This window comes from Dipodomys spectabilis, unplaced genomic scaffold, assembly GCF_019054845.1.
Source record: "Dipodomys spectabilis isolate Male_0828 unplaced genomic scaffold, ASM1905484v1 ptg000002l, whole genome shotgun sequence".
In the NCBI taxonomy this organism is placed as follows: domain Eukaryota; kingdom Metazoa; phylum Chordata; class Mammalia; order Rodentia; family Heteromyidae; genus Dipodomys; species Dipodomys spectabilis.
The window spans coordinates 772,225-787,005 of record NW_024870679.1 but is presented as its reverse complement, the minus strand read 5'-3'; the positions used below and the strand labels follow the sequence as shown (position 1 = coordinate 787,005).

General features: G+C 36.4%; 1 protein-coding gene across 6 annotated transcripts in view; it reads right to left on the bottom strand.

Annotated features, from left to right (window-relative positions):
* The window catches only part of St7l (suppression of tumorigenicity 7 like), a 133,817-nt gene that overhangs the window by 77,103 nt on the left and 41,933 nt on the right, over window positions 1-14,781 (bottom strand). For all 6 annotated transcript variants that reach the window (XM_042674742.1, XM_042674732.1, XM_042674714.1 and 3 more), the window contains exons 12-13: window positions 8,591-8,741; window positions 5,114-5,206 (exon numbers count right to left, since the gene is read on the bottom strand). In XM_042674742.1, the coding sequence (XP_042530676.1) occupies window positions 5,114-5,206; window positions 8,591-8,741 (244 nt within the window). The remainder of the gene's footprint in view (window positions 1-5,113; window positions 5,207-8,590; window positions 8,742-14,781) is intronic.

Genomic DNA, 14,781 nt, shown 5'->3' with positions numbered 1-14,781 from the left:
CAGCATATTAATGTTCCATAATTAAATATTCATTGTTTTCAGCTGGGTGCCAGTGGCTCATGCCTGTAATCCTAGCTACTCAGGAGGCTGAAATCTGAAGATCACGGTTCAAAGCCAGCCCAGGCAGGAAAGTCCATGAGTCTCTTATCTCCAATAAACCACTAGAAAACCGGAAGTGGAACTGTGGCTCAAGAGCAGTAGAGCGCTCACCTTGAGCTGAAGAGCTGAGGGAGAGTGCCCAGGCCAAGAGTTCAAGCCCCACTATCAACAAAAACAACAAAAAAAAAGATTCGTTGTTTTAAAATCTTTGCGCCTTTTAAAATGAAAAAATTAAGAACAGTATGATTTATTTTTTTGGCCTTAAGGTATAAGATGAAATTTCTGCCACTAATGACCTCCTAATTGCCAAAATCAATAGATTTTTCTTAGTAACTGTCTAACCTAATAGATCAGATATTTCTTCTCCCTCAGAAATTTCTTCCTTCTTTTTTTGTTTCTAGGATATCTAGTTCTGGCCCTTGTTTTGTCTCTTTGACCACTCCTTCACTAAATCTTGGATTGTTTTCTTTCTATTAATACAGTAGAAATTTTATGCCCTCATGGTTCTACCTTCAGATTACTTCTTAAAGTATACAGTTTCCCTTAATGATCTCTTTCTTACCTAGGACTTCTTTTACTACCTAGAAAATGATAAGTCTATAATCTTGCTTGTGAGATGTGGAGAAAAAGATATCAGGATCCCTGGCAATTTTATTTATACAACTTGAACCTGATCTTTTTTGGCCACTGCTAACAGAATCAGGAATGGATACTAGACATTAGATATAGGAGACTTTAGAGCAATCTAGTTTTAAAGGACTGAAGCATCATTTACTCTATAGTTTGCCTGAACTGATGGCATATAAATGTAGATCACCTGAATATGTATGCAGGGAACACCAAACTGCAAAGAGAGAAATACATAAATAAATCTGATGAACTGAAAGAAGCTTACAAGAGGTGTAGGAAGGAAGATGGGGGAAGAGAAGAAAAGGAGCGATTACATAAGGCAGCCAGATACAGAGATATACAGGTAACTGGTTCCTGCAAATCCTAACCATCTAGTTTCTGACTGTAGTCCTTTAGGGGCCCAGCTATCATCATTATAGTTGTACTTGCAACTAACTACCTTTTATGCTTAAGATGGATTGAAGTGACTGCTATTTATATCCAAAATGCCATCAACATTGAGTTCAGAGTTTGAACTCATGCAGGGTCTTCTGTTTGATTGGCAAGCACTCTACCACTTGAGCTATTTTTCTGCTGGTTATTTTGGAGACAGAATCTCCATAACTTTTCTGCACAGGCTGATCCTGTGGATCTCAATCTCCTGAGTAGCTAAGATAACATGTGTGAGCTATTGGCACATAGCCAAAAGACACTTTTATATTTGTTAAATTGATTATGTAATAAAATATTTAAGCATGTATATATACATACATATACACATGTGTATGCATATATGAATGAGTGATTACAGAGGCAACAAGCTCAAACTTGCTCCTCTCACTGTATAAAAGATTTACCATTTTCCAAATCACCCAAGTCAGAAAATTGACTCATCTTTGATCCCTAGAGAAATCCACAGTCTATTCCATACACATTTCACTGAACACTTTGTCTTTAATTCTGTTTTTCCTGAAGCAGGGCCTCATTATACAATCCAAAGTGGCCTCAAATTCTCAATCTTCTTGCCTCAACTTACCAAGTAATGGGATTACCGGTATCTCCTACCATGCTTGGCTTTCTACTGGTCTTTCTATTAACCATGAGCAGTCTAGGAGTTCAGAATAGGGCAAAAAGGAAAAAAGTAGTAATATTTAACATTCTTGTTGAGTGGGTACAGTGAATTAATGGATTTGAATAAGTCAAGCAATACTTACTGAATATTGGATTTTAAGTACTATATTTAGGGACAATATAGAGAATACTGGTCTTCAAAGAGTTCACAATATAAAAAAATGGAGATTAAGAAGTACATCAAGGGCTGGGAAGGTGGCTCAGTGGTAGAGCGCTTGCCTTGCATGCATGAGGCCTTGGGTTCCATTCCTCAGCACCACATAAGCAAAAAGAAAAAAGCTGGAAGTGGCGCTGTGGCTCAAGTGGTAGAGCGCTAGCGTTGGGCTGAAGAGCTGAGGGACAGCGCCCAGGCCCAGAGTTCAGGCCCCATGACCGGACCCAAACAAAAAAAAAAAAAAAAAGAAAAAAGAAGTACATCAAACACTTTGAGAGTTCTATAAAAGATGACATCAGCTATCTAGCAGATGACAAAAAATAAAAGAACAACTTGCTGGGTGCTGGTGGCTCACACCTATAATCCCAGCTACTCAGGAAGCTGAGATCTGAGGATCATGATTCAAAGCCAGCCTGGGCAGGAAAGTCCATGAGACTCTTATCTCCAATTAACCACCAGGAAACCGGAAATGGTGCTGTGGCTCAAGTGGTAGAGTGCTTGCCTTGAGCTGAAGAGCTCAGGGACAGAGCCCAGGCCTAGAGTTCAAGCCCTACAACCGACCAAAAAAAAAACAAACAAACAAAAAAAAAAACCCTAGGGAGAAGAGTATCAGAATTCCTAATTTGTATAATCTCTCTAAGTTTTTCATTTATCTTAACTTTTCAGCTCATTAAATTTGTTGATAGTGAGACTGCAACTTTACTTGCTAAGCATCTAATGGCTGAGTCTTACAAAAATTATAGTACAAATTTACATTATACAGGAAACACAGTGCTAATGTTTATGTGCTTCAGCATGATTACCTATCAGTAAAACAAATATTTACCAGTTCACAGAGAAAAGGAATGAGTAGATAAAGCAATTGAGGCAAAATTTAGATGGCTATTTTGAAAATTTGGCTTCTTGAAAGCAAGGACTAGGTTGAATCATTCTCAGCAATCTTAACCATGCATATTTCTTGTTCTTCTAACTTTTGACTGTTATTCAAATTACAAAGTATAGCCACTTCAATTTTTCCTTTATAAACTCTAATAGCCGAAACAGTATTTATAATAGGTCAAGAATTTGCAAAATTCCTCTTGGAATTTTAATATGGATTGTATTAAATCTATGGGTCAAATAGACAATGACTGCCATATCAATAATACTCAGTCTTCTAATCAACTAATGTGAACTTTCCCCCCATTTATATGGATTTTCTTAAATTTCTATATGCAATATCTTAGTTTTTAGTATAGTTATACTCTGTTAAATTCATTTCTAAGTAATTTATTCTCTTGATGCTAAAATGGTTGGAATTATTTCCTACATTTCATTTTTGTATTGCTCATTGTTATGTATATAGATATATAATTGATTTTCTTCTTTTTTGTAGTGGAAATCAAATCTAAGGCTTTATATATGCTAGGAAAGCATTCTACCTAAGCTATACTGACAAGCTTGATTCCTAAATATTGATCGCATATCGTATAACCAGGTTGAATTCATTTATTATTTATGAATATCTTTGTATTTCCTAATAGATGTTCATGCCATCTATCAACAAAGACAGTTTTAATTCTTCCTTTCTGATATAAATGTCTTCTATTAATTCTTTCTGATTACACTGGTTAGAATCTCCAATATGATACTGAATAAAAAGTAGTGAGACCCTGGGCTGGGAAGGTGGCTCAGTAGCAGAGCGCTTGCCTTGCATGCCTGAGGCCCTGGGTTCGATTCCTCAGCACCACATAAGCAAAAAGGAAAAAGCCAGAAGTGGCGCTGTGGCTCAAGTGGTACAGCGCTAGCCTTGAGCTGAAGAGCTGAGGAACAGCGCCCAGAGTTCAGGCCCCACAACCGGACCCCCAAAAAACCCAAACATACAAAAAAGTAGTGAGACCCTATATTTTGATTGGGGAAAGGCATTCAATATTCTTCTATTAAGTATGATATTAAATGTTTTTGAATACACTACCAAGTTGAAGAAGTCTCCTTCTATTTGTAATTTGAGAGTTTTTTTTTCTTTATCACTAATAGGTGTTAGATACTGTCAGATGCTTTATCTGCATCTATCATCTGCCATATATCACATTTTCAGATGTTAAACCAACTTTGTATTTCTGAGGTGAATCCCACTGGGTCATGGTACTTATGTACCATGTACCTTATCCTTTCTGAATATTGCTTAAGTTTGCTAATATTTTGCTGAAGATGTTTATGCTTACATTCATAAGGGCTCTTGGTTCTACAGGTTTTGTTTTTGAGAGAATTATATCAGAGTAATACTGTTTTTATCAAATGAGTTATTTCCCTTCTCTTTTTGAGTTTGTGAAGGATTATTTTCTTTTTCATGTTTGTAATGTGGCACAGATTTGCAATCCTCACTACTCAGGAGGTTGAAGCAGGAGGCGTTTGAGTCAGAGGGCAGCCGGAGCAATAGAGTGGGATTCTAGATTTGATCACCCCTGACACTGTCAAAACAAAAATGTTTGTAAGATGACAGCACTTTTTTATGTCTTTAATCTTTGTGCTCTTCCATGCATTTAACAAAGGGTTTTACCCCAATAAAGTATTTGAAAATGAACTGCATTATGCAACTATATCCTAGAAATGGCTAAAAAAATGTTTAAAGGTCTCAAATTTCAACCAAAGTGATTTTAAAATTGAGAATGCTATGGAAAATATTATAGTTAGAATATAGTACACTCAAGTGTTTTAGGAAGTTGGTCCTCAGAGTGGTGTATTGGGAAGTAAAATCTTGAGATGAGACCTAGTGGGAGGTTTTTGAATCACTGGGGGGGGGGGGGAGTATGATCTTTTGAGACTCTGCTCTATCTGTCTGTCTGTCTATCTATCTATCTCTTTGCTTCAAAATAGCTTCAAGATAGCTTCAGTTATGACTCAGACTCATGCTCATACCATTGCCATGTGCTTTATGCAGTAATGCTGTCAAGGAGCAGCCCTCATTTCAGAGTCTGTGGTATGCCGTTTAAATTTGAACCTATATATAAAATGGTGAGCTAAATTGAGCTCTTCTTCATAAGGTATTTCATTATAGTGACAAGAAGATGATACACACAGAAAGCAATTTATAAGTAATTAAACAATTAAAAGTTTGAGAAAACTGAAATATTTACTTACTAGGTAATAGCTCTCTATCAGCAGTCTCTGTGCAGCTGGGATAAGGGTAAAATAGATGTCCTTTCTCTAATGGGTATGGAATCATTCTAAAAGCTGAAGGGGGAAAAAACATGTTGATTTATTTAATTCTCTCATTTACCATACCATACTATAGATCAAAACTACGTTGGAAACTTTTTAAAATAAAAAATTCATATAAGATTTTCTTTTTAGACATTTTAGATGAAATAAAGTAAGCAAAAGAATGAATAGGTTAAGGAATAAGACTTATTTATAGAATAGTAAATTATCTAAAACAAAATGGAGCAGTGGATGATTCATTAGGTCCTTCTTTGTCAGTCTCCTCAATACACTTAGGACTTCATTCCACAAGTATAAATACCACTTCTTCGGAAAATCTTCATAGAATTGTATGGCCTTAAATTTGCAACCTAAAAGAGTTCTTAATGACTCTTAACTTCATGAGAGAGATTTCACCGAAGTTTTCTGTGAGTGGGGCTAAGAACTGCTAAATTATGATCTAGTTATTTGCTTAAAGTAATTCAGGAAGTCAGTGATACTATGAGAAAATAATTCAGAAAGATGCATGAATTAAGCCAGCTTCTATAATCCTAGCTACTCAGGAAGCTGAAATCTGAAGACAGCAGTTCCAAGTCAGCCAAGGTAGAAAACTCTGTGAGACTCTTATCTTCAATGAACTAGCAAAAAGCAAGAAGTGGAGGTATGGCTCAAATGGTAAAGCACCAGCCTTGAGAAGAAAAAGCTAAGTGAGAGCAGATGCCCCAGGTCAGATCCAGTACCATCACAGACACAGACACAGACACAGAAACATACACGTGCACACACACAGATGCATGAATTATAGTGTAAATAATATATTTATTTTTTAATAATATATTTATTAAAAACCCATATGTGGCAGGTAGAATGCCAGGCATTAAGGCATATATAAAATGCATGAAGAGAGTACCTGGTTTTGAGGGACTTACAGACTACTAGAGAAGGCTGAAAAACTCAAAGACATTCAGGTCCTTAATTATATTATCTGTTTCATTATCAGTGTCAAGCACAGTGTATGACTGTTAGTAAATTGTTAACACAGAAGTTTCTAAATTCTGTTGGTTCAAGGATACATGGTGCCATTCACTTCTCAGTAATAGTAGTAGAAGTAGTAATATTTTGTTGCTGAGACTTGAACCCAGGGCATAATGCATGCTAAGCTTGTACTTAGCTATACCCACTGAGCTATACCTACAGCTTCAGTGTCTTTGTATGAGGGACAAGAGGCTGAAAGAAATATCTATCAATTCCATTTACTAATTAGTATGTACAAACCACCTAAAAATTATCTTTTAACAACTTAGCAATGAATACATGTAAATTGAAAAATATTCTTATTTCACTTCTAAATAATCATTTCAGCAGGGCATGATGGTGCACACTTGCAGTCTCAACTACTCAGGAAGCTTAGGGAGGAAGATCATATGAACCCAGGAATTCAAGACCAGTCTAGACAACAACAACACAAACAGATCTAAAAACAAAAAGTATTATTTCTTATGAATGAGATATATTTATGAGCCTGTTAAACACTAAACAACTGCTTAAACAGTGGGATCATACTTGGATACCACCATCTTCATTTTCTATAGAAAGTACTAAACACTGTGTGGTACTTCTTTTAATCACAGTAACTCACAAACAGCTTACTATAAAAGTATAAAAGTTACTGTTACAAACATGGAAAGAAATGGAGCCTGACATAATGCTGAAATTGTGAATTATCTGGAGATAATAGTTTGAGTGGTATCCGACAGATGTTAAATATTATTGTATTTCCATGAAAAATTTAGAATATAGCCAGGCGCTGGTGGCTCACATCTATAATCCTAGCTACTCAGGAGGCTGAGATCTGAGGATCATGCTTTGAGGCCAACCAAGGCAGGAAACTCCATGAGACTTTTATCTCCAATAAACTACTCACAAATGCTGGAAGTGGTGCTGTGGTTCAAGTGGTAGAATGCTAGCCCTGAGCACAGAGAGGCTCAGGAACAGTGCCCAGGCCTAGAGTTCAAGACTCAGGACAGGCAAAAAATAAAAAAATAGAATATTCCATGGTACTTTTGGGACTTCCTTTCAGGTTCCACAACACCTTATTGCAAAGTTTCGGAACACTTTTTTTTTTTTTTCCTGGTCATGGGGCCTGACCTCTGGTCTGGGCCTCAGCTCTTCAGCTAAAGGCTAGCCCTCTACCACTTGAGCCACAGTGCCACTTCCAGTTTTTTCTGCTTATGTGGTGCTGAGAAATCGAACCCAGGCCCTCATGCATGCAAGGCAAGCACTCTACCGCTGAGCCAACTGCCCAGCCCTGGGAACACTTTTAGTTAGTAACAATGAACTTAGTTTTGAAGTTTTATTAACAGTTAAGGTATGCTGTGAGTCCCGCTGATAAAATAAGCTTCTTTTTTTTTTCTTCTTTTTTTGTCACTTGTAGAGCTTGAACTCTGGGCCTGAGTGCTGTCCCTGTACTCTTCAGCTCAAGGTAAGCACTCTACCACTGAGCCACAGTGCCACTTCCAGTTTCCTGGTGGTTAATTGGAGATAAGAATCTCAAGGACCTCCCTGCCTGGGCTGGCTTTGAACTGTGATCCTCAGATCTCAGCCTCCTGAGTAACTAGGATTATATGTGTGAGCCACCGGGTGCCTGGCTTCTTCATTTTCTTAATGGTTAAGAAGCTATAGATAAAAGATTTAGAAGTTAGTTAAAAAGAGTCCAATTTACTCTCAAAGAAAATATACACACGAACCACTAATCATTAGGAAAATGCAAATCAAAATCACGAGACCCTACTTCATACCCAGTAAAGTGGTTATTATCAAAAATGAAAACAGAAAATAGGAAATGGTGATAAAGACACAAAGAAATTGTAACTTGTGTCTATGGCTGATGGGAATGTCAAAAGTTGCAGCTACTATAGAAATCAGTATAGTGTTTCCTTTAAAACTAAACATAGAATTTCATGACAGAATTCTGGAGATGGATGGTGATGACTGCTCCTTAATAATGTGAATATATGCAATGCTACTTAACTAAACACAAAATGGTTAAAATGGTAACGTTTATGTTTACATGTATTTTAGCACAGTTTTATACATTTCAATTTTCACTTTGTACATACTTCAAAACAAAATCAGACCAACGTCTAAAGTATTTTATAAGGTTTAAGGGTGCAGCTCAGTGGTAGAACAATGAGTAAGGCCTTATGTTTGATCTCCCCCCTCTACACACAATCAAGCCACATTAAAAATCTTACAAGGCAAAGAATTTACATTTTCCTTTTCTTTCATTACAAATATTTAACTTAAATAGTTCTCATTCTGCTTTTCCTAAATGTGGAATTCAGAAACCTAGACAATTCATTTAAGAAGGTGGCCTGTAGTAAGATATTAGCATTACATTTGGAAAAGAATACTCACTGCCTTCCCATGTACACTGCAACAGATTAAGAGCACCTTCTATCCGTTTCCAGTGCTGAAGATGGAAGAATGCATAGGCAATTGCTTCACTATCACCTCGTTTCAGAATGTGTTCTGGAGGTAAAATTAAACTTTTCATCTCTAGTAAATACTGTAGAAATAGCACATATACAACAGAAAAAAATTAAAAAAGTAAATAGTATTAAACTCAATTACAAAATATTCAAATACCATAAAATCAAATTGATTTTTTAAAAAACACATAAAACTAGTGGAGTTATATGAAGGTCCTTCTGAAAACTTGTATATACAATGTTACATATACAAACCCCTCAAATCAGAACATTTGTATAGGTAGAAATAAGGTGATAAATACCTGTGTGACCTTACTAAATCTGAAATGTAAACTAAAGCTGAGGAAATTATGTAAGTACACCGAACTTATTTATTTTCCAAAAAAGAATTATACATGAACACAAAACGTATTTGTGGAACAATATTGTGTGCCAGCATTCAATTATTTTGCTTTGATTCCCAATTTATGGGTGAAAAGCTTACATCTCAAAAATGTAATTAAGTTAATATTTACTGAATGCAAAGCACTATTAGTTACTAAAACACAGTCTGTTCTCTGAAGCTCCATAATACAATAGGAAATTACATGAATATTTCTTAATAATTATAATCAGACTTATTAGAAGTATGAACAATGTACATGGATAAGAAATTTGTATGTGTGCCAGGCCCAAGGCTTGGATTCAGGGCCTAGGTCCTTTCTCTGAGCTTTTGTACTCAAGGCTAGTGCTCTATCACTTGAGTCACAGCTCTACTCCACTTCTGGCATTGTGGTGTTTGACTAGAGATAAGAATCTCATGGACTTTCCTGACTTCAAACCATGATCCTCAGATCTCAGCCTTCTGAGATCTTCTGGATTACAGGATTATAGGTATGAGTTGCTGGCACTCAGCTAATTTTTATTTTGTTTTAAAAACAGCTTTATTGAGATATAATTCATATACCTTAGAATTTCCCATCTAAAATGATATTTATTATGTTTAGATATGTTTATCCATCACCACAGTTTTAGAAAATTTTCATTTCCTCAGGAAGAAGTCCTGTGCCCTTTACTATCATTCTGTATTCCCTTATTTCCTCAACTTCCCTAAACAAATAATAACCTTTTTTTTTTTTTTTTTTTGTCGGTCGTGGGGCTTGAACTCTGGGCCTGGGTGCTGTCCCTCAGCTCTTCAGCTCAAGGCGAGCGCTCTACCACTTGAGCTACAGCGCCACTTCCGGTTTTCTGGTGGTTTATTGGAGATAGGAGTCTCACGGTCTCTACTGCCCGGGCTGGCTTTGAACCGTGATCCTCAGATCTCAGCCTCCTGAGTAGCTAGGATTACAGGCGTGAGCCACCAGCGCCCGGCTAATAACCTATTTTCTATCTCTCTCTCTATAATCTGTCTGCTCTGGGCACTTCATACAAATAGAATAGCACAATTTTGTGGTCTTCAGTGTGACTTTTTTCCCATGGAGCATGTTTTCAAGGTTTATCCACATTATAGGACATTTAGGTACTCTTTTTTTGTGGTAAAATCATTTCCTTGTATAGACCTATTACATTTTATTTATCCACTCATCATTTATCCATCCCTTTTACCAATCCTCCCTATGCAGTCCAGGCTAGCCATGAACCTACAATACTTCAGCCTCATCCCCTAGAGTGGAAGAATTACAGGTATGTATTACCATCCCTGTCTTAGTTCAAACTATTTAAAGCTCTTCCCCCACTCCCTTGATCCAAGACTGGGACTCCAACTCCATACCTGCATCCGCTTTCACTCACTATCTAGCACTCTACCAACTGAGCTATGCCTGCAACCCCTTATTTCAAACTCTTGAAATTATTTGTCCTACTATTATCTGTAACACAAGCAATGTAATCACAATTACTACACTCATCAGGTTTACATTAATAAAGGCACAAAATCAGGCACTTATGCATCATCTTTACTACTAGTCATCTTAAAACAAAGTGTTCAGAATATTTTAGTTAGCTGATACTCCCTCCATAAAGACAGAGGCCAAAATGTACTTCCTATAGAATAGGCTTGAAAATTGTATTTTAAGAGAAACATTTCAGAGGTGTCTCAAAAGATATATTCTTACATTTTAAATTCTGTTATCTCAGGTTGTTATACAAACAATTAGCAAAAAGAGTTTGTGAGGGCTGGGAATGCGGCTTAGTGGTAGAGTACTTGCCTAGTGTGCATGGAGCTTTGGATTCAATTCCTAAGTACCACATACACAGAAAAAGCCAGAAGCAGAGCTGTGGCTCAAGTGGTAGAGTGCTAGCCTTGAACAAAAGAAGCTTGGGGACAGTGCCCAGCCCTGAGTTCAAGCCCTGGGACTGGCAAAAAAAAAAAACAACCCCCCCCAAAACAAAAAAAAAGTTTGTGAAATACTTTCTACGACTGCCATAAGCAACATGGTTCCAGAAGAATCTTAAAGACAAAAAGATGTGGCTTCAATATGTAAGCCTTATGTAATCCGTTAATATGATGTAGTCATAATATTTATACATCAAAAATATTTTTTCTTCTTTATGAAATGTGCCACTCCTATTACCAAGCTTCATGCCCATCTTTAATTACTTAACTCTTAATGTTTCTGGGCCTTGTCCTCCAAGTTTAAGCAGGTAGTCTGGTTATCAATTTATTTTAGCAGATGTCACAAACTATGAGATTATTTACTAATCCAGTTTGGGGACTTAAAGGAATGCGGCAGAGGTTGTGTCCTGGTCAAGCAAAGCCCATTTGCTGCCTGGTTGGGTTTTCTCCCCTCAGTGACTTAGGCCTATATTCAGGAAGGTCATATTCTTCCTAATCCTCTCTAATCCTTGCCCAGTTTTTGGAAACACAGTAGAAGATCACTCACACCAGGCATCTGTGGGAAAATGGACTCAACTAGCTGACCTCTGACATGACTCCGTGTGCTCTTTGCAAGTGCATTGAGAGCTTCTTTGCTTCAGTAGCAGCAAGACAATGTGGCAACCACGGTGGTATCACCATCAGAAAGAGAATTTTATTTTCAGAAGAAAACTGTTTAATTCCTAAACCAGAGCCTTCCTATCCTGCTTAAATTTTGCTTAAATTTTAGAGAAGAAAATTTTTTTCCAAATTATTTCCATGAGTTTTCGAATGCAGAAGCTTTAAACCATATCACAACATGACATTTAGAGTTTGGTAACCACTGAGAAAATATAAGCAAAAATATTTTTAATAAACATTATTTAGTAAAATTTATTGACCACATCAATTTGATGACACATCAAGAATATGCTTTTGTTGAACAACTATATATTTACATTTTCACTAGTTAATTAATCTGTGTCCGTGCAGATGGTATTAAGTATATGGTAATGTAATTAGGAAATTATAATTCAAGATTTTTCATTTTAAAAATGTTTGCTATTGAATTGTTTTCAGACAAGGTCATGCTATGGAACCCAATTAGACTTGAATTCACAATTCTCTTGCCTCAGCATCCTGAATGCTGAGCTTATAGGTATGCATCAACATACTTGCCTCTAATTATTTTTATGTGTTCCTAATGCTACTTAAAAAAATTATCTTCCAGCAAATGTCCTTTTCAACTTGGTTCTAAAGCAAAGCAAAATTTTAGTTTCTGCACTGACACTGAAATAAAATTTGGCTCCTAAAATTTAAGAAAGTTTCAGTTTAAGAAAAATGTATTTAATATGTTCAATGTATACCTCAATGATAGAATGTGTACTTGGTATACGTAGGCTTTAGGTTCAATCCAAGCTGTGCATGTGCACATGTACACACACACATACATTTTTTAAACGCTATAGAATTATTACTTAATTTACCTCCTTCAGAAACTATTATTTAGGAATTTCTGCAATAAATTGCTACAGAATAAACACTCTATTGTCCATGTTAAACTGCTGCATGTAGCACATTACAGTACCTAAACTGATCTGATGTAGATAGCAAAAATGTGTTCAAACTCAAATTTTAGGAGTTTTTGTTGTTTTTTGGCTTGTGTGTGTGTGTGTATGTGTGTGTGTGTGTACGTGTGTGTGTGTGTGTGTGTGGTACTTGAGATCTGAATTTAGGGCGTTGAGTTTGCTACCCTGGTACTATACTGCTGAGCCATGCCTCCAGCATTGTTTTTCACAAATTATTTTTTACAATAGGGACTTGCTCCCATCTGGCTGTCTAGGATCACAGGTGTACCACCTCATTCATTTCTATCCATGGAGAGTTTGTCTGCCCAGGCTGAGTTTCTCTGCCCTGAGGACCTGCAATCATCCTCTTAATTCACATCATTCTACTTAGCCACCATGTGCCTATGGATTTAGAAAAAAATCTTGCAAACTTTTCTGCCCTTTTCTGTTCTTTTCAATTTGGCTTTAAAGCAATGTAAATTTGGTATGTCAAGAAAATGTCTGTCCAGGACAATGAAAATCTACTAATTCTCAACTTTCAAGTAACCAGAATTATTGAAATGAGCCACTAGTGCTCAGCTGGGTCTCTTATCTATGCCCTCTCATAGGTTGGATTGCAAGCTTATGCTCAGTTTATTCACTGAGATGGAACCTCACTAACTTTCTACCTGGGCTGACCTTATACTGTGACTCTAACCAATCTTCATCTCTTGAGTAGCTAAGATTATAAGCATGAACTACTGTACCCAGTCTACAGTTCAGTTTTTACTTAAGGTATTTTCTAACTCTGGGTAAACTAACAGTAAACAAAACCCTGCTATATAGACTTCTTTTCTAAGAATATGAAAGGCTAAAAACTAAAAGACACTTATTTTGCTTTCTTCTTTTTTTTCTGCGTAGTAAAGAATAATCTGAGTGTACAAAACTGTTAACAGAGATAGGCAACAAAAAATAAAACATTACATGTTTAGAGAATAAAAGAATGAAAAAATAATCTGATGCGTGTCTAGATTTCTCCTTTATACATAATATACACATTCCTTCCCCCCCTCTCTCCATTCTTCCTTTTATTTTATATAATTGAAGATTGAACCTAGTGCTTTGTCCATGCTAGGAAAGTGCTCTACCACTGTATTGTATCATAATCTCTATGCACAGTATACTGAGTCTATTTTTTCAAAAATTAGAATCAAACTTTAGGTAACCCACTTTTTATTACATGTATCTTGGACATAGCTTTCTGTCTAAATTTTTCTAACTTTTTAATTATCACACATCGGTACATTAAAAGCTGTTATTTCATAATATACATTAACAAATAATATCATGCTAGAATTGCACTACCATCTTTGAAAGGTACAGTATCATTAAAACATGAAAATTTGAGTGACCTAAAAATTTCAAATGGAAGGTATAGTTTCTTTTCTTTAACTCAGAGTTTTTAAAGCAACATAGATGATAGGCATGTCTATTTACCACTATCTATTGAGTGTTCCTTATATGCAAGGCAGAGCATTGACATAAAATGATCAATAAGACAAGAGTTTTGTACTTGTATTGAATAAAGAGAGAGACATTAACTCCCCCTGCCCAACTATAAATGATGCTCAGGAGTAGAAAACTGAGAACCATTATCTCTGTTTGAGAACACTGAGTCCTTTAAAAACCACAAATAGATGACTGGGGATTTGTGTCACTTGTTCAATGGTAGTGGAATAGTGACACTGGAAATTGAAGCAAGGCAGAGCAGCAAGGAGTAAGGTTGGAGACTGATATCGGGACTGAATTTTGAAAGGCATGCGCACACACACACACACACACACACACACACACACACACACACACACACACACACACACACACACACACACACACACACACACAGAGCTAATAATAACTAGATACTAACAAGGAGAGTAAGTGAAGGTCTTTAAGCCAAGTTAGATTTGCTAATTAGACAGATAACTCGAGAGGTGCTGAAGGCGGGGAGACCAGTGAAGAATCTCTGTAGATGGTCCACACAAGAGAAGGTAAAGTATTTGAAATGATTTCTTTATGTTTGGAAATGCATACAAAATGTTTGGCTATGGTGTCATACATCTGTAACCTCAGCATTCTGAAAAGCTTTAGCAGGAGGATCCTGAGTTCAAAGCTAGGCTGGACTATATAGTGAGACCTTACTTAGAAAAGGAGAAAAAATAGAAAAGGAAAGAAAAA